This window comes from Aythya ferina (assembly GCF_964211825.1).
Source record: "Aythya ferina genome assembly, chromosome: 6".
NCBI lineage: Eukaryota > Metazoa > Chordata > Aves > Anseriformes > Anatidae > Aythya > Aythya ferina.
In genome coordinates, this window is record NC_140303.1 from 25,587,640 (window position 1) to 25,606,276 (window position 18,637).

General features: G+C 42.8%; 1 protein-coding gene and 1 long non-coding RNA gene across 2 annotated transcripts; one reads left to right on the forward strand and one right to left on the reverse strand.

Annotated features, from left to right (window-relative positions):
• Positions 1-45: 45 nt before the first annotated feature.
• Positions 46-16,888, reverse strand: LOC311438590 (glycerol-3-phosphate dehydrogenase [NAD(+)], cytoplasmic-like). Its single transcript, XM_084523142.1, has 9 exons — positions 16,769-16,888; positions 16,262-16,395; positions 10,437-10,614; positions 8,932-9,072; positions 7,595-7,733; positions 5,614-5,726; positions 3,839-4,072; positions 3,543-3,649; positions 46-2,229 (listed from the first exon to the last, which is right to left on the reverse strand). Exons 1-9 carry the CDS (start codon positions 16,871-16,873, stop codon positions 2,133-2,135), a joined length of 1,248 nt encoding a protein of 415 aa, XP_084379268.1. The 5' UTR covers positions 16,874-16,888; the 3' UTR covers positions 46-2,132.
• Positions 12,010-18,626, forward strand: LOC311438591. The gene is made up of 3 exons (XR_014694195.1): positions 12,010-12,183; positions 12,863-13,072; positions 18,486-18,626. It is a non-coding gene; the product is annotated as an uncharacterized lncRNA (long non-coding RNA).
• The last annotated feature ends 11 nt before the right edge of the window (positions 18,627-18,637 follow it).

Below are 18,637 nucleotides of genomic sequence, written 5' to 3' on the forward strand. Positions count from 1 at the left end.
TTGTCCTTTTCTTTGAGAGCTGTAGGAATAAGCACAATAACGGACCACTATTAGAACAGTAATTTATTTTGGGAGAACTTTGAAAATGAAATTACATCAAACCTGCATTTGTTGACCACTTTATTAAACTGTTTGATACCTTTAATGTAAAATGTTCAGTATTAGTAGCTCGTAAATCACTTATGAGAATTTCAGCCTGCCTGGGAAGCAAGGGGGTTTCTGAATTCTCTATCCCATCCTGATATATTTGATATTTAAGAATTACATATCTGGCTTTCTTACTTGAAATGAAAGGTCATGACTTTTGTTTTCTTTTTTTCCCCTAATTCTGCATAAAGGATTTGGCCATGTGGTTCCCATTTCAGCTGAAGGAATGTTTCCGTTGCCCTGCAGAGCCCTGAGCTGTTAGCCACGATCAGGCAGTTCTCTTCCTCCAGCTGAGTCTTCACGTGGGCTACCTTCCTGATCTCCACTGAAGAGCAGTGGATGCTACAGCCACTGTTTCTGGTACCAGAGCTAGATTTGCTAGCTTGAAAACAGATTTTAAAAATTATTTATTTTTATAAGTAATATTTTTATACATATATGTATAGAACTGATAAATGTGAAAGACGACAACATTCCTCTTAACATATAGAGTGGAGAGGATTTTATAATGTGTTTCTTTTTTCTAAACAATGTCAGTGAATACAGAGAGGTTAAAAAAAACACTTGCTGTTTTGGAAAATCAGATGAAACAAAAGTAGCTTACTCTTCCTGTTTGCTTGCCTTCTCTCTACATACAAGTATTTTCAACAGGGTATTAAAGCTTAGAAAATGTGACACTGTTTATTTCATAGATGGCTTTAACTCTGAAAAACATCAGGTATGTAAAATTACCCAATATAGTTAGCTTAAAAACTTTTATGTTTCTAAAATTAATGCCATTGGTAGCAAAATTAAACTGGTCTAGGAACCAGTTTGTGTGTAAAATTCAGACGTAGTTAGAGGTCTCTCCCTTCAGGAGTGCAGCGTGTAAGATAAATTGCTTAAGCAACAGCAGGATCAGGGAATTAGTCTGTTTGTTGCGGTCTGTGGAAAGATGCTTGGAGTTGCACTGATGTCAGTCCAGTGGAGCTTCCTGGTAGCGCTGAAATGTAGCCAGGTTTCAAATACAATTTTATAGGAATTCTGTGCGTCTGTAGCGGTCATTTTCATGTACATATAAAAAGTCAAGTAATGCAGAGGGTGTTTCACTGCTGCTTCTTACATCCTTAAGTGTGATACAAGATGCAAGCTGAGCTGTGCGTGCATACTAGTCATCATTTTCTTCTTCAGTTTTCCCCTAAGCTAGTATAAATACTAGTGGGTTATGCTTGCTCAGAAATCCTAACGCTCACATAAATGTATTTGGTTATTCCATTTTTTTTCTGTGTATTTCAACAGAATACAGTAAGTACAATGAAAGTCAGATCACTACTGAAAATCCCTAGTGTCCTGAATAATAATAATTTAAAAAGCCCTTCTTTCCTTCCCCACCACAACCCCTTAAACTGCTTTATTTATACATCTGCTAAACATTCACGTATGTCTGAGCACAGTAACAATACCTATTTTTCCAAAGTGGCTTACACTTTGAAACAAAAACAAGGAAGGACTAAATGTCACCAAATACAAAATATTATGCTATTTGTGTTTGAGAAGAATTATGAAAACCCATATTTGCCTATGTGACTGGATCTTACTGCTGTAAGAACTTTATCTGTAATTCTTTTGATCTTCAACTTTTCAGCGTCTTGTGCTGTTCTGTAACTAACATCAGTAGGCACAATGCTGAGGTTCATGCGCGTTAATTAACTCCTGTTACGAAAATTACGATGGGCGCTGTTGGAAATCAACGTGAAAGTAACTGTAGGCAAATGCTTAAATTGCTAACTCAAATCAAAGTCTGTTACACTTCTACATTCAATTTCTGTTCTCGGATATGGTACTGAAAGGCAGATTTTCACCCCCAGAAAGAGGATACTGAAATACATTCTGTGTTGCTTTTACAGCAAGCATTGCCACACAACCTATTTGTCTACTTTATTTGCTGTGGAGTGGATAGAAGTCCTGAAAAGATGAGAGCACAACCGGATGAGGAGAGCAAACTTCTAAATGTGTTCTGGGTGGTTTTGCAGACATGAGATGAAATCCTGGATCGATCTACCCTCGTAGCAGATCTTGTAGATGGTTGTAAATAATGGAAACCTAAAAGAAGCACGTAAAAATAGTTTTTCAAGTTTACATAAAAATCCATTTTGTTTATAGTGGGGGAAAAATAGTTCTTTTTTGTTGTTTGCATTGACTGAAAGACTGTAAATTGTAGATGGAAAAAAAAAAAAGCAGTAGGAATGAAGTTAGGACAATGAAGAGGAACTTAAGGGCAATTTGGGGGGAGGGGCGCAGAGAAGGTGACAACAGAAAATCTGTTTTGGAGACAAAATTGTTATCTAGTGTTTTCATTCACTGAAAAAATCTCGAGGTGGATATCACCCTTTCCCTTCTGTGTGCAAAATGCATGCATTATTTGTATTCATAACTGATATCTAAAAGGCTAAAAAGGACTCAAAACAATGGAAATGTCTTAATGATTTCCTTTTCTTGGCTTGAAGGTGTTTAAAAAAAAACAAAACAACAGCACACTTGTAAGCTGTCTTACCATTATTATGTGGTATAAATGATATCACTGAATGACGTGGAGCTGAGTCTGTAATTGGCAGTAATTACAGGGATACTCATTAGATTAAGTGTTGACATAGGTGTACATCCTGTCAAAATAAGCTTTTTTTTTTCTTTTTATCTTCTGCTTTATCTGTTAATATTCTAACATTTTTTTAAAGTATTTGTTTAGCAGTGTTTGACCTCTATATATAATACTAACATAGATCAGGCTAGAAGATGGAGGGAAAGTTTAATCTTTCCTTTGTATAACTTGAGACAAAGGCTTCAAATTATGAATAATCTTATTACCTCTCTCCCCAAACAATTAGAAGTAGTTTATTTCAGCTTCTTTTGTGGAACCAGAGCAGTGAATATATAATATGTGCTGACATCAATTTGTATACAGTTTTTTTGATTGTAAGCATACTCCTGAATTTTATACTGAGATGATTTAGTTCGTATTTGCACTGAGAGCAGTATTGCTGCAAGCTGCAGTGCTGACATACTGAGAATGAGAAACCCTTTGATCATGTTCCTAAACTTACTCTGTAAGCATGCATCAATCTTGTTCAGGGTGGACCAGTGATATCTAGGTAGCACCCTTGGACTTTCTTGGTGTCTTATACGTCTGTGGCTTGTTTCTTTTAACACTGTTTTGCCTTCATCCCATTCTACTGATCACAGTAATGAGGAGTCTTGCTAAGTTTAATGGTGGCCCAAGATGTAGCAACCGGTTGTTGCGGAAATGGTGGGGTAGTTAACCTCAATGGGACTCGTGTTTATGAATCACTCATAATTCTTGGTGATGCCTGTTGAGTCAGGTGTTTCCCTTGTTTGTCTTTTTAAATCAAAACACTTACTTATCAAGCAGACTTTTCTGTTTCAGAATCTTGTAGACTTCAGCCGAAGTCTGAGGACCTTGTAGTTTTTGTCCGTTCAGCATCTCATCCTCCAATTGCTCTATGGACTAAAAGAGAGGAGACTGATTACTTGCATCAGAGCAAATCCTGCTGCCATACCAGCAGTTACTGAGAAGGTAAAAAGCTAATGATGCCTTTGTATCGTTACACAGGATTTTTCTTTTTTTTTTTTTTTTTACTTTAAAACACAGGAATTCATTTTTTTTTAGTTTAAAATATTTCAAAATCCTCCTTACTTTTCCTGTGCGTGCAAAGGCTTCCGCTACTTTTCTGTTGCGTCCTCCGTAGCAGGTAGTGATTAGGTCAGCAACTCCACAGCTTTCCAGAAAAGTGGCTATTGATACTGGTCCCCTGCAGAACATCTTGGCAAAGGCCACCATTTCCATAAGGCCTAAACGTATAACTGCTGCCTTTGTGTTATCACCATAATTCAGTCCATCGCAGAACCCAGCTCCTACTGCTACAATGTTCTAAAAACAGTTTAGTGCATAGAGAATGAAAGGAAATTGTCAGATAAGACATGCAATTCATCATTGTACATCAAACTTTAAGAAAATTCCATCAATCTGTCTGCACTTTGTTCACTGGAATAAGACCCCAGGTTCAATTCGCAGAGGCTATGAGTTTGTTATGAAGAAGGCAGACGTCTCATTACAGTTGAAGAAAATTTGCTAGACTATAAAAGATTTTATAAAGTATCCACTTTGCAAAGTTATTCCAGTGGGCAAAAGGCAGAGCAGCTTGTTTAATATTGTAACATTGCAATCATGTAGCATGCATGCAATTAATGTTTTGTTTTTCTGCTACTTCCAACTTGGAGCTTGCTGACCTTTCTGTTTTAACTGTTTAAACCATTCTCAGTGAGGACATGCCTCTATCTTTTTTCTGTTGGCCTGTAGCTTAAACAGTTATTGGTTCCACATACTGATGCTGTAATAGATCAAACCTTGTTTTTGCCTGCAAGAGTGGTCAGTAGAATTGACATTTTCTACAGATCTAAACAACTGTCTTCAGATCCTAAACATCCTTGTGTTGCCCTGCATACGTCCCTCCTCATCCCCCAGCTTGCAGTCCCTTGAAGAAGCATAGCTCATTTCATTTGAGTTATAGGTTGGTAGTACTGCCATTGAAATATTTACTCCCAGGCATGCATGTGCCCCAGTGCAGGTTTGTTTTGTTTGTTTGTTTTAGCAAAAGGAATGATTTCAGGAAGAACAAACATTTTCCACAAAACAGAACCAACTTCTCATCTCTCTATGCCCTCCACTACTCCCAGTTCCAGTCTGTAGATGAAAGCAAAGTCTTTGGTTATTTCTATGTAAATAATCTGTTCATATCTGGGTTAAATGGGACCTGTTCTTTACTAGCTGGTAATCCCTCCTCCAAAGAAAGGTGAATCATTAAAGTACAAATGGCTGAACTTATGCAAACTACAAAGATTGTAGCCTGGAGACACTTTTGACACATTTAAGAAAAACAACCCCTAAATCTTAAAGTGCCCCTGCCATGGAAACTTGATGATTTTGGTATTTCTTTTGACCTAGTCTGGGATCTGTATGTGGACGTGGCTAAACACTGTACGGGTGTGCTTCCAACACTGAATGGTGCTTCTGAGGCAAACTTGCTAGTGGGTTGCTACTTGAACTGTGAAAATAAGTTATTAGCTGGAATTACTGTACATAGTAAAAGACTTTGTTCCATGCATGTACAACATAAGAAAATATAGGGGACTAAATTATGCCCTCAGAAGCAGAGGTGAGCGATAAGTTAAAATATGGCTATTCTGAAATGTTTTGCCAGCAATTGTTTTTTTTTTTTTTTTTTTTTTTTTTTTTTTTTTTTTTTGTTTGTTTGTTTTTTGTTTTTTTCAGATTGGAAAGCTGGCCTGTGAACTACGTGTCTTGTCTGTGCTCACTCAATCCTACAATGGTAGGACTAACATTAGACCATATGGCTCAGGTAAGGGTAGAATTTAGCCCTAATAAAAACAAAATAGTTTGAAATCACTGACTTTTAAGGCTCCACAGATCTCCACTGTATCAACGTCAGGCACCACGGTAATCCTGAAATTGGGGGTCTGCATTAGTTCTTTAAAGATCTGCCCTTGGTTTTCATTTTTGCACCCTGTGGGAAGGAAAGATGAAAGTTAGAGCATTTGTAATGTTTAAGTGACATTAGTATGCACAACTAACTGAAACCCGAAGTAAGGTCCTAGGGACCACTTAGGTTTTGTGGTCCCAGTAACTGGAAATAACACTGCTGCTGGAAGCCAGGGTGAATATATTGAAGTCCTTGTACATGGACTGAGTATTGCTTACTAATGTTTTGAAGAGCTTAAAAGTAGACAGCCCCTAGTGCAGATGTCTGCCTGAGGGAGCTTGTATAACCACAAACCTTGCAAGTGATTAAACTGAGGCGGACCTAATTAAAAATGAGACTCCTCAGGGTTTTTGCGCCAACCGGTGTTCAACTCGCCCTGCCCTGCCCTGCCCTGCCCTGGAGCCACAGGGGCTACTGCGACTCGCACTTTGAGCATGAGCTGGTCACCACAATCCTTGCACCACCCTACTGCAGGTTTAACAGGATAATATTTACAGATTGCTTTGTACAGCACCCCAGTATAATTGTTCCTTTGAAAATGTAAAAAGCTATAATTGCTAAGTATTATTGTGGGGTGAAAATGATTAATGCCAAATTAATTCTCAGTTACGAGGAGATCCACTGATAATGAAGTTGAACGTTTGCTCTGCTGGAGCAATTTTGTTACCAATTCTACCAGGGTCATGTATCATGTCATCGCAGCGCTAGCCCTAGGTAGTGAGAGGAAGGGTAGAAGGCCCTGACTGATGAAGTGGTTAAGGCTGACTTTATCCAAAGAGCCCTTGGCCAACAGGCAAAGATTTTTGAATGGAGTTTCACTTGTTTTTATGCGAGGCAGTCTTGTTTCTTTCAGAGAAAGCTCAGCAGCAAGGCTCTGTAGCTTTTTCCAGTTGTTGCTCCTGGAGGGGTTCTGGGGTAACACCACTGTGGGTGGCTCTGGGGTTTCTGCCCCACCTCATGAGAAACTTTGTGTTTGTTTCTCATCTTTTAAAAATAACTAATGGTAGGGTTTTCTTTGAGGTGACTGTTTCTGGGCTATGTTGCTTTCCAAATGCAGAAACACTTTGAGGCCCCACAAGCCAAGGGGCAAGCATGCCTCTTTCCAAAGTCATCATCATGGCATGGGTTAAAACTGGGCCAGCAGAAACTGAACCATCCCCAAGAAAATGAATATTGCTCAACTCCCCTAACCATGTCTAGTCCTATTTGTGTCTAGTTTCTCTGCCAGCAGCAAATGGTATGGTTTTCCCTATAACCTCTGGACAGCAATGGAGCAGTATTGCAATAACAACCTTTATCTTCGCTAGCTATTGAAGAATGTAACTTTAATATCTGCCGACTTCAAAAAGCAAGTCAAAAATCAAGTGGATTTTAAAAGCTGCTGGCCAAACTTTCCAAGTCAGGTCAGACCCAGTTCCGGGAGCATCTGAGGCTGTGCCTTGGCAAGCAGCCCGAATGAGAGGGAAGAACAGAATGTTACTGCTGCTTTTTGAAACAAGGACATTTGAAGACGGAGAAATACACCTCAGGGGGTGTGAGCACATACGAGATTCTGATTACGCATTTCTAGCTAAACTACATAGTGTATCACTGCCTAGTTACTCAGCACTGGGCTGTGCAGACAGGTGGCTTTTGATAACTCCTACAGGAATAGGAGTAAGCTGCAATTTTTTAATGGATGAAATTAGCGAACGGTTCTCAGTACTGAAACCTGCTCTCATTTGCAATCTGACCCTGCCAGCACCAAACTTCCTGGAAGTTGTGCTGCCTCCTTGAATGAGTTCAGCATGCAGTGTGGTCCCTTGGCTGTCTCTAGGCCCTATCGTGTTTCCCAGCCCCAGGTGAAGCCAAACTGAAAATAGTGGCTATAATTTGCCCTTTGGAATAGTTACCAATGGTGGTTTCACAGAACTTTTCATCAGCCACTTCTTTGGCTATGTTGGCCCCCATAAGCACACTGATTTCTATTTTCAGTTTCTCTCGAATGAGGTCAGATATGAGCTTCAGGCCTTCAGGACCCTCATCAATCCCCTGAATAAAAGACGATAGTCAAAGTTATTAGAACAGGAAAATAACAGCAGCAAAGCACTGGTAAAGCAGGAGGTGTCCTATTGCCTGCAGGTCTCCCTGGTTCTAATTGGAAGAATTCAGGTCTTATATTCACTAGCGTTAGCCATTAGTACAAATGTTCTGCAAACTCAACTAAATTTCAGGGTGAAGGTGCAGTTGAGTTAACCCTGCCACAGGCCTCACACCCAACACTACTGCCCTGAGGGTTTTTTTAAGCTGTATTTTTCCGTTGTGTTAAGTGCCTGTGGTAAGGAACCATACTTTTAAATTAAGCTTACAAGCAGTGGCTTTTTAGCAAGATCTTAAGTATTAATCTGAGTGCTTCATTGGTATTAAAAGGTATACTGAACTGTCACTTTTTTTTTGGAGCTTAAGAAAGAAGTAAATTTCCATGAATTTCCTTTCTTTCCCCTCCCCTCCTCTGCGTACTGCTGCATGCAAGATATCATTTCTATAGGGGGAAAAAAAAGAGGAGCCAATATTCCAATCTGAAAACTTGAATTAAATTTATTTCATTCCTATTTTAAATAGGATGCTTCCTGTAACACAATCAACAGAAGAAGCAGTAGACTATATTGCTACGCTTTGCCTCCAGCTTTTAGTTTGAGATTCTCTTATAAATATTAATTCCTTTTAAAGTTATGATAACCTGGCATCTCTAACCTTCAAAAACAGATTGCTCATTTCATTACAAATTGAAATTGCTTCAGTTCTGCAAAACTGTTGATGATACGGTGCAGTTTTAATGTTGCCATGAACAGCTTTGCATGTACTCAGGCTGGTTGCTCAGACCCAGTGCTCTGCCCAGGTATGAGTTAACTGAGGCTGTAGTCGGAATATTTTTTTCTGGCAGCTGCGCCAGTTTATGCAGCCCTCTCTCTGTGCATTTTCACCCCTGTGCTGGTCCAAGTGGGAACTGATCCAGGCTAAAGATGGGAGACAAGAATGGTTACTCTTAACCCAGTAGGGTTGCCCAATCCTTTCCCCTCCGGTCACATGAATGGTAGAAGGACTATTGGAGGCTTGGAGGCTTTAACTCTTGCAGAAAGAAATGCTCATACTCACACAGAGCATGCAGCAAGGGCTGGAGTTCCTATCCCTAAATTGAACATATTTATTTACTCTTTACACATTGATTCTTGTGGAGAGAACAACTTACCTTGATCAGTGAAATCCCAAATGTTCCAGGTTTTATCTGGTCTGCAATCTGTTCACAGACCCGTCCAATGAATTGATGTGGTAGAACAAATACTAAGATGTCTGCCCCCTTTGCTGCTTCAGCCACATCTGGTACTGCCACCTGGGACAAGTGGAACAATGGAAATGAGCCCCTCACACCAGGCAACAATTCTCACACCTTGCAGGATTACACCATTCCTGCAACATCCTTAATAATCAGCAAGCTGTAGCTTCCTCTCAATGCTAGTGTGACTCAGAACAAATAAAGCCAGGTTACAAAGGAAACGGCAGGTGAATTTAAGTTTGCTATTAAAATCAGAAAATATTGCCCTTAGTCTCAGCCTTAGAGCAAGTATGATTCCTTACAGAAGAATCAGTGCTGCTACCAGCAAGGCTGCTTCTAAAGGCAAATAGCAAAGCAAGGCCAGGACCGCGCCCATAGCACTGTACAGACAGCCTTTCTGTCTCTCCAAAGTGTAGAAAAACAATACGAGGAAAAATATTTTTTTTCCTCGGAGCTGAAGATGTGAGGGGCCCTCCCTCCAGGCTTACTGCAACCAGCTGATTTCAGCTGGTAAAGTCTCAGAGGCTTTGTTATAGGTAGGATGAGGCTGCTCTCAAGTGAGGAAAACAAGCTTGTGGATCTGTTACAGGACTGTGAAAATAACAACAGCAATTCAGTTTGAACCCAGGAGAGCTGCATGCTAAGTTCAAGCCATGGGAGTGCAAAACTGCAATCCCAGCACTAAATGTGGTTCTAAATATAACCACTCTCCAAGCAAGGAGACCCACCACGTGCGGCATCTGAACTTCCTTTTACAACTACGGCTATTCTAGAAATGCAGTGCTACTTTCTTTAATTCACAGAGCTCTGTCATTTGGTAAAGTCTTGAACAGCCCAAAAGCCTCACTTTGCTTGCTTCAGTAGCTCTAAATGATCCAAGCTGATTAAATAGTGAGGTATAATCTGGTATTTCAAATGTAAATGAAAATTAAATACCCTATATTCTGGTGGAACTTGCAGCATTATTATTTAGTAACGTGTTGCTATCCTGACATCACCCAAAACCGGTAGCTCACTGTTCATCTCCTTGTTAGCCATGCTGTTGATTCCCTTTTTTAGAAGAAGGGAGAGCAGTAGCCTCCCCTCTTTATCCAGAAGATGCTGTGGGTTTAAAAATCTCTCTGCTCTGTGTATACACAGCCCTAGAAATAGCAAACAGAGAGATGCTGCTTTATGCTGGGGAGGAGGATGGCATATTATGTATCAGTATTCGACACAGTTGGCTGTTTGAAATTGCATGACAAGAGATGAGCTGAAGTCCCAGAAGTAAGTTATATTTTATACTTAAAATACTGGAGTGAGTTAGGTGGCAAACCACAACAAGGCGACGAATTACTTCCTAGTTTAAAGATTGCCAGTTGTTGCCTTCCTTGTCAAAAATTAAAATAAATAAAATCAGTGTTTTTTTTTTTCCAACTTACCACATTTTTAGGTATCTTGTATCCAGGAAGATACTTAACATTTTCATGTTCCTGATTGATTATTTCTGAGAGTTTTCTTCCATCGATCATCTCTTCAAATACCCACATCTTGACAGTAGGATCAAATCTGTTGGACATCTGGACATTTTGGCCAACAATTCTTGCTATGGCTGAACCCCTTTTTAAAAAGAAAGAAAGAAATAACTGATAGGACACAAACTTTCCTTGCCAATTGGAAACACAAGTTACTTTCAACATAATAACTCATAAAAGGCCTGTGCTACAAAGCTTCATCTGCCTACTAAATTTATCCGAAAGCTTTATCCACTACCCTCCATCAAAAAACAAACATCAACAAAAAAAAGCCTTAGCTTAATATCACAAAAAGTAGAACCAGGTAAAACATTACAGTTATAAGGAATCTGAAGTCATAAGAAAGATTACAGAGTAGAAGTGTGATACGCCCTCAACAGCGCTAAAAATATACTCTGAGGCTAATTGAATATCTCTTCATCCTGAGATTTTCTGAAAACCAACTCCAAAATAATCCAGGCAGTGCTCCTGAATGATCTTGCTGTGCCAGTCTTTGTGCATCTCATTTAAAACAAATGGATGCCAATTTCCTACCAATAACCAAACGGTTGCAGTAAGGATTTTATGTAAGATATAAAAACTAAGAAATTATCTTTAGGAAAAAAAAAATCAACCTGGTGGTTTCTCTTTGGATGTGGTTCTAATTATCAGTGTAACAAGATCCAGAATATCTGAAGATATTCGAACCATCCCATTTACTCTTGGTCATGCTGAGCATTTTTTATCTCAGTTTAGGCAATAACTTTATTACACCATCCAGCACTGCAGCCTTGTGAACTTTCACTTATTCTCTTAACAAGAGGAAAATTAAAAATCTGGAAAAAATACTGAGAATATCGCTTGATGCACTTTAAATTATTTTGCGGGTAGAAAAGCGTGATTTTTATTTTCTCTCGTCTTTCTTTTTGCTTTAATACTACCTTAAAGTACTGGCTGTTTTGCTAACATAACTGAAAGAGGGGTTCCAGTTATGACGTTCTTGTTCTCTGACTCACTTGTGATATACCTGCAATTAGGAGCATGAACAGGATTTAGTTGTTTTCTGTAACAGATAAAAGTCTTAAGTACATCCAAGACGAAGTCCAGTGAGGTCTGTGTTGTGAATGGTTCAAAGGGAAGCCATGTTGTAACTGGCTTTCCTTGGCTCAACTCGATTTTTGATGCAACAGGTTTGCACAAGGCTAATTGCTCAATAAATAATTAAAGAATAAGGGTTTCATCTTAATCTTTAACTACAAAGAAATCCTACTGAGATCAATTTTCACTTTCCCAGCGTTGACTGCTTGCTATATCCTGAGCTGCTGTAATGCTTTCTTTCAAATTGATAAAGGAAAAAAAAAAAGGGGGGGAGGGGGATAATTTGTTCTGGTCCTTTGTAAGTGTAAAATATGTAAGCATCTCCAGGGTAAACCTTTATTATTATTTTTTGAAAGGTGTACAATTGCATCACATGTTTGTATTATCTGTAAAATTTCTTATGTTCTGGTTCGCTTCCCCTGTTCTCCAACAGTGAGCACAATCAAGGCCTGAGCTGAGGAGGAATTATGGCTTGCTATCATAAATATAATAAGAAAAGTTATTTTTACACATAAACACTAAGACTTGAGATCTAAATACGTTTTCCAGGTTGTGCTGTAGTCTTCTTTTGTGAGAGGTGAGTTTTACCCGCTTATTATCTACAAAATGGTAACAACTTTCCCCGCTTACACCCAGCATCACCTATCCATTTTTCTTTCTTTCCTTAGACTAGAACTTCTTGAAAGTAGAGACTTTTTTTTTGCTATTTATTTACAAGGCACTTAGGAGAGTAAAAAGGGGCTTCAGTCTCAGTGGAGCCCCAACATTCTCTTTCACTCTGAAAAGCTGAAGACAAACCTAAAAAGACTGCAATGTAGAAATGTTTAGAAGGTGTATAGAATGTGCATCAAGGTGACTTTTTGGGGGTGGTGCTTTATAGCCTGTGACTGTACCAAATTTTTGTGATTTTCTGTTGAAAGATGCAGGTTCCAGCTCTAACTTCTGAAATCCTAACTGGGACTTGCAACTTTCAGTAGGTAAAGCTTGTCTTTCTGCAGAGCTGTCATTGCCAATGTGCTTGGATGTTTCTGTCCAACCATCCTCCCATTGACAAGATACCCATGAAGGTATCTCAGGCATAAAGCGAGCTTCATAAATCACCTTGTTTTTGATTGGTTTCCCTAGGAATCTTGGGGAGACAAGGTGTATTGTTTAAAAGGCATTCACTGGTTATCAGGGAAAAACTCTCTCTATGAAACAATTAAGCAGTTCAAAAACTGATGTACTGTTTCATTTGGTCCATTTAAAATTTGCAGTCACCGCTAATCAGCCTTGGAAAGAAGAATTGCTTTGTCTGTGAAGCCAGTGCTCAGTAGACTACACAGGCTTGGCAGAGGAGCTCTGCTTATGCAAACAAAACCAAGGACACACACATGAAGACTTCGCCATTCTATTTTATTTCTCCAAAACTCTCTTTAGTGAAGATTAATAGATGGCTGAGAACTCCGCTTGGATCATTTTTAAACGTAAGTGCAAACTGCCAATCATTCTTCTTCTCCAATTACATTGAATCAGGGTGGAAGTGATTTACATATTGCTAAGAAAAAAAGCTCTCTTATGTGGAGGTTTCCTGTTGGTACAATGGGAATTTTTTGGGGGGGAAGGGGGAGGGGTGAAGAATAATTTAAATAAGACCCATTGATTTATATATGCAAATATGAAAGTATTTGTGGCATACATTGGAACTGGTGAAAAACAGCTGAAAGCCTCCATGAAACCAGCTAATCCCTGTCAACTGCCCCTTGCATAGGAAATGTACTTGTGCCATTCCTAACAGGAGCTGTTCCGAGGAGGGCTTACAGAGCTCAGGTACTGCCGATACTTTCCCTTCCCTCAACAGCCTCCTAGGGCTTTGCTATCCTTCTCCTTAGCATTAGTAAGATTGTCCTTACATCTAACCGAAATCTTACCGCAGTTTAAGAATTTCTGTTCTAAGAGGGAGGGATATTGTTTCTCTCCTTTAGGTACTTGAAGAGGATCATATCTTTCTTCAGTCTCTCTTAGCCAGCCACCTCTTTTTTTTTTTTTTTTTTTTTTTTTTTTTAATTGTAGTATTGCTTAGGTTGGAATGGATCCCGAGAGGTCTCGAAAGTGGGAACAACACTGAATTCAGATCAGTTTGCTCAGGGCTTTGTTCACTCAAGTCTTAAAAACTCCCCAAGGACCAGCTGCTCTCTAGGCAACCTGTCCCACTGCTTTATCATCCTCATAGATTTCCACCTCCCTCTGTATATCCATTTGGAACCTCCCCAGTTCAGTTTATGGCCATTGACTCATTTTCCTTCCATGCACCTCAGTAAAAAGCCTGGCCATCTGTGCAGGGTAAGGACATATGCCTAGTTCAAGCTGAATCTTCACTGAGGAGAGTCCAAATGAATCTAATTAGATTGGAAGAGCTTTTGAGTTCTGAAGGGTCAGGCAGTGAAATAAACCCGTATTTTTAAAACCAGATAACTGGACCGTGATTAACAAACGCAAAGCCTCCTGTACCTGGCTGACAACTACAAGATGCAATGTGGCACTTGCTTTACTTAACCACATCAGTCATGAGTTTCCTGACAGTGTTGACTTAGTAAGCCAGCGTGACCTGCTGAACTTCTGCAGCTGACATTAGCTATTGCAAAATGTTGTGTCACATGTTGGCCACGTTTCTGAGCTGCAGGAAAGCCTCACGTGCAGTTATCTGAGCTGTCGCACAAATATTCGGGAGGAATATAAGGAGACAATGTTTGCCAAAGAAAAACATATTTCTGTGTTGTGCTAAGATTACCTGTACTGCCATAGAGGCTATGAATAGATGTAATTTAAACACTAGAGAACAACATTTATCTACTTCACAAAGATTTTACAGTCTGTCCATATGGTAGGAAGTAAGAGATGAACCCAGGCAGACAGGTAGTACAAGTAAGCAGATAGTACTAAGCGATTTGCTGGGCTGGAGTCTCGGTATCTCCAGGGCATAGCTCTTTTCAGTTTTGTAGATACACATTATGGAAAAAAAGAAGAAAAAAAAAAAAAAGGAAAAAAATAAAAAAAGAAACAAACAACTGGCTTTTGAGAATGTTTTATGGAAAGGGAACAGCTTGGGAAAAGGCAGGAGATGCTTGCTTGAGGATGAGAGCAAGAGAGTAACTGAGTCTTTAATTGTTGGCGGATCAAAGGTAAAAGCTGACTCCCAGATGTTCAGCCGTGGCTCTTGAGGGGCTTGGAAGCAATAAGAAGCAGCTCGTGCAGGCTGTGTTTAAGGCGAGGAAGAGGAGTGTGGCAAGGGAGGGAAGCAAGCGCTGGAATGACCTGGGGACAGTGGCAGTCAGGGAAGCAGGGTGCAGGAGCGATGGGTCCCTTAGGGCCAAGGAAGGGGATGCTGCAGTGAGCCAGCTGTGTGATGGTGGCTTCCCAGGAAGGCCTGGCTGTAGGGTTGTTTGTGAAAGACCATATGTTAGAGATGTGCACGGGGAACCCATGATTTGGAAGCATGTCACACGTGCGGAGACTCAAAAAGCTGTGGGCTGGTTTTGCAAGGCAGGAGGGTCCAGAGCCGCACCGTAACTACGCTGTGTTCTCAGCAGCTCGCAACCAACCACTCCCTCACCTATTGACTTTTTTGGTATTTGCTTCCACATAGCTGTCAGGTATTTAAAAAATCTTAAAGAACTTGCCCTCCTTGTAGAAAAACAATCAAAGAACTACCTGGAGGCTGGGTTTGCTAATCACAAGCACATGCATATACATGTTGTTCGGTTTGGTTGGGCTTAGGTTATATAAACTGTAAGATGCGAAGTCCATTCAGCCAGGGTTACTGACTTCACTGAAGTCTGCCAGAGCCAAGGAGCTTCTGCAAGCAGTGCTTTTGTCCAGGCTAGAAAGAACCGGGCAGTAGCAGGTATATTCTTATAAAGGTGGGCAGGGATAAGCTGGGGACTCAATGCTTTTATAATGCTGCAGAAGGATGCAAAACTACATGCTGAAGATGACAGAAGTGAAGGGTACGTTTAAGTCACGGTTTTAAATGAAACCCGTGTCCTGGTTCTTTCAAAGGAGTGCAAGCAGCATCACCGCTCTGCTCCATGCCTGTATGAGAGGTGCCTGGGCTCTGCCACAAACACAACCATAGAGGCACAGCTCGGGTCCTCTCTGGGCTCTCGCTGTCCTGGTGCCAGGCTGGGCATGCTTGCTACACTTAAATCAAGCGGTGATACACTTAAATCAAGCGGTGATACACTTAAATCGAACTGTAGCCTCGTGCTTGTGCAGTTCCCATTGGCTCAGGCAGCTCTTTGTTACTGGCATTTACTGGATGCGAGCATCCTGACCGTTCCCGTTTAGCTTACAAAACAAAGAGCCCCCCGGCCCCAAAAGCAAGCGGAGCTTTTGCCCTGGCTCCCAATCTTCTCTTTCGGCGGGGTTATGGCTTGTAACGGAGCGGGGGAGGGCCGAGGTGCAGGCGGGACCCCAGCGGGCAGGGCCCGGTTTCAGGACCATGGAGACCCCCGGGCACCTGTTGCGGAGCCCCCCGGGCAGCGAGGGGACACCCTGCCGGGCTCAAGCGGGGAGGAGGGCACGGAAGGAAGGGGAAAAAGGGAAGAAAAAAAGGCGACAGATAAAGGGAGGAAGGTAGGAAGGGAGGGAGGGGGGTCCCGCGCTGCGGCACTCACCAGTTCCCCGAGCCCACGATGCAGACGCGGAGCGGCGACATGCTGCTGTGCCCGCGGCTCGGCTCGGCACAGCACAGCCCGGCACGGCTCGGCACGGCTCGGCAGGGCTGCCAGCACCGCCCCCGGCCCGGCCCCTGCGGGAGAAGACGGGCGTCAGGCAGCTGCCAGGGCCCGGCCCGGCCCTGCGCCCCGCCGGCTCCGGGGGCTGGGCTGCGGCACCCGCGGGTGGGCACCCGGAGAGCCCCGGGCGCGGTGGGGAGCTCACGGGTCCCTCACACCCTGGAGCGCCTTCCCAGAGCCAAACCCAGCCGACAGCACGGCTCTCAGGGTGGCACGGCAAATCCAAGTCCTCAGGACGAAGCAGAGCGTTGTTTTTTTCCCTACATGGTCTAACCATCCATCACTCCCTGCTGATTGTCTCCACTCTGCCCTCCAAAGCAGCCCTCTCCCCCATTTTCAAGCCCAAGAGCACTCCCACCCTGCCAAGCCTCTGTGCCCTGCGCCCACCGGGCCCGACTCGGCGGCGCCTGGCTCCACGACGAGGGGTTTGGAGAGGCAGGCCGGCTGCCAAAGCCTGAGAAGAGCCTGTGGGTGGTTTATGGAGGGAGGCATCAGCTCAGCCCGCCTGCTGCTCTCAGCTCCAGCAGCTCAGCTGCTCGCCTGGTGCATCCTGCTGGTGGGAAGAGTGCCTGGGGGCTCACAGAAAACACCACAGAATGATGCACTGGGGGTACAACCTCCTGAAGGTGAAGGTAAAGCCCACACTGGGCACATGTGGGGCCTGTAGGGGGTTCTGTGAGGTTCTAGGTGCACCTTCCTTCACTCTCCTGCCTGCTCGCCAAGGTTAGCTCTTCCCCTGGCTGGATAGCTCCTCTGTGCCTCGTGGCTTTCTTCTCCCTTTAGCTTATTCCCTCCCTGTGAAGATCTCATGTGGGGGTGAGGAGGAGCCACCAACCCTCCTGACACTTCTCTGTCATAACCTCTTCAGTCCTGGTGAGTCCTCAAGCCCTGGGGTGTGGGCACAATCACCAGAGCCCTGTCTTCTGGATGTAATCCATGCAACTGAAGGTCACAGAATTATAGAATGGTTTGGGTTGGAAGGGGCCTTAAAGACCATCTAATTCCACCCCCCTGCCATGGGCAGGGACACCTCCCACCAACCCAGGTTGCCCAAAGCCCCATCCAGCCTGGCCTTGAGCACCTCCAGGGATGGGGCACCCACAGCTTCTCTGGCAGCCTGTGCCAGGGCCTCACCACCCTCACAGTAATTTATTCTGGATATCTAATCTAAATCTACCCAACCGTTACTCTGTGTCTTATCACTACTCCCTGATAAAGAGTCCATCCCCATAAGATGTCCCTGGTCTGTGGAGTACTTGAGTACTGCAAACTGTAATGTTTTCATCTAAATTAAAGTTTTTAATTACAAAATGCTGCCGTATCAGTTCAGTAGCCTCTTGATCAATTGATTTGTGAGGCCTTCACATGGGGTTTGCACTGACCAGGGGTGTGATTGACAGCAGGCGAACAGTTTTAACCGGGGACACAGAACTGCCACGAGAAATGGGGCCTTTCTCAGATTCGAGCCCTGGAGCCATGGAGCACCGGTGGATGCTGATGACTTGTTTCCTCAGGCGAGAAGAAGGATCTGTGCTTGCCGATGTAGGCACAGTGTTTGTTTTCCACATAAGCCCAGGAGAGCCCTGGAGTGTGAGTCATTAGTGCATAGCAGACATAAAAGCCTGGGCTGCTTAGCAGGGAGGACAGAGACAACCCTCCCGAAGGCACCCCCTCCCACGCTCACCTGGTCTGGTTCAGCACCTAACAGGCTGTGCGCGTGTCAACACTGGGAGTTTACAAAGCCGGCGGGTTTTCATCAGCCGAACAGCTGCTGCAAACAAAAAAAGAAAAAAACAGACTTGCTGTCAGTGGTGCACTCTTTCTGTGGTGACGATGTGGTCTTTGAACGTCCCTAGAGATGTGACTGAGAAATGCCAAACGTGGCAGGCACCGGGCAGGAGGTGGGGAGGGAGGAGATGTGGGGCTGGCTGCTCTGTGGGGAGCAAACCGAGGGCAGGCTAAAGTGCAGAACCCACGGGTGCTTTTCCTCCCTCTCTGCCCACCCCAAACGTGTTTACGGGGAGGAATCAGATCCCTTCCCAGCACTCGTTCTGCTAAGCTCATGCCCTCTCATCACCTCTTTGCTGTTTCTCTGTTTATTCAGGTGATGCTTCTCTGTACCTGTTCCAGCACGAACCCCGGCTTGCTGAGCACTGATAGCCTGGATGATGCCCTAAAATCTCAGTGGAATTTCACCCAGTGCCTTGTATGTATTTGCTTATTGTTCCTGGAAATACTTGCCTTGCTACATGTAAG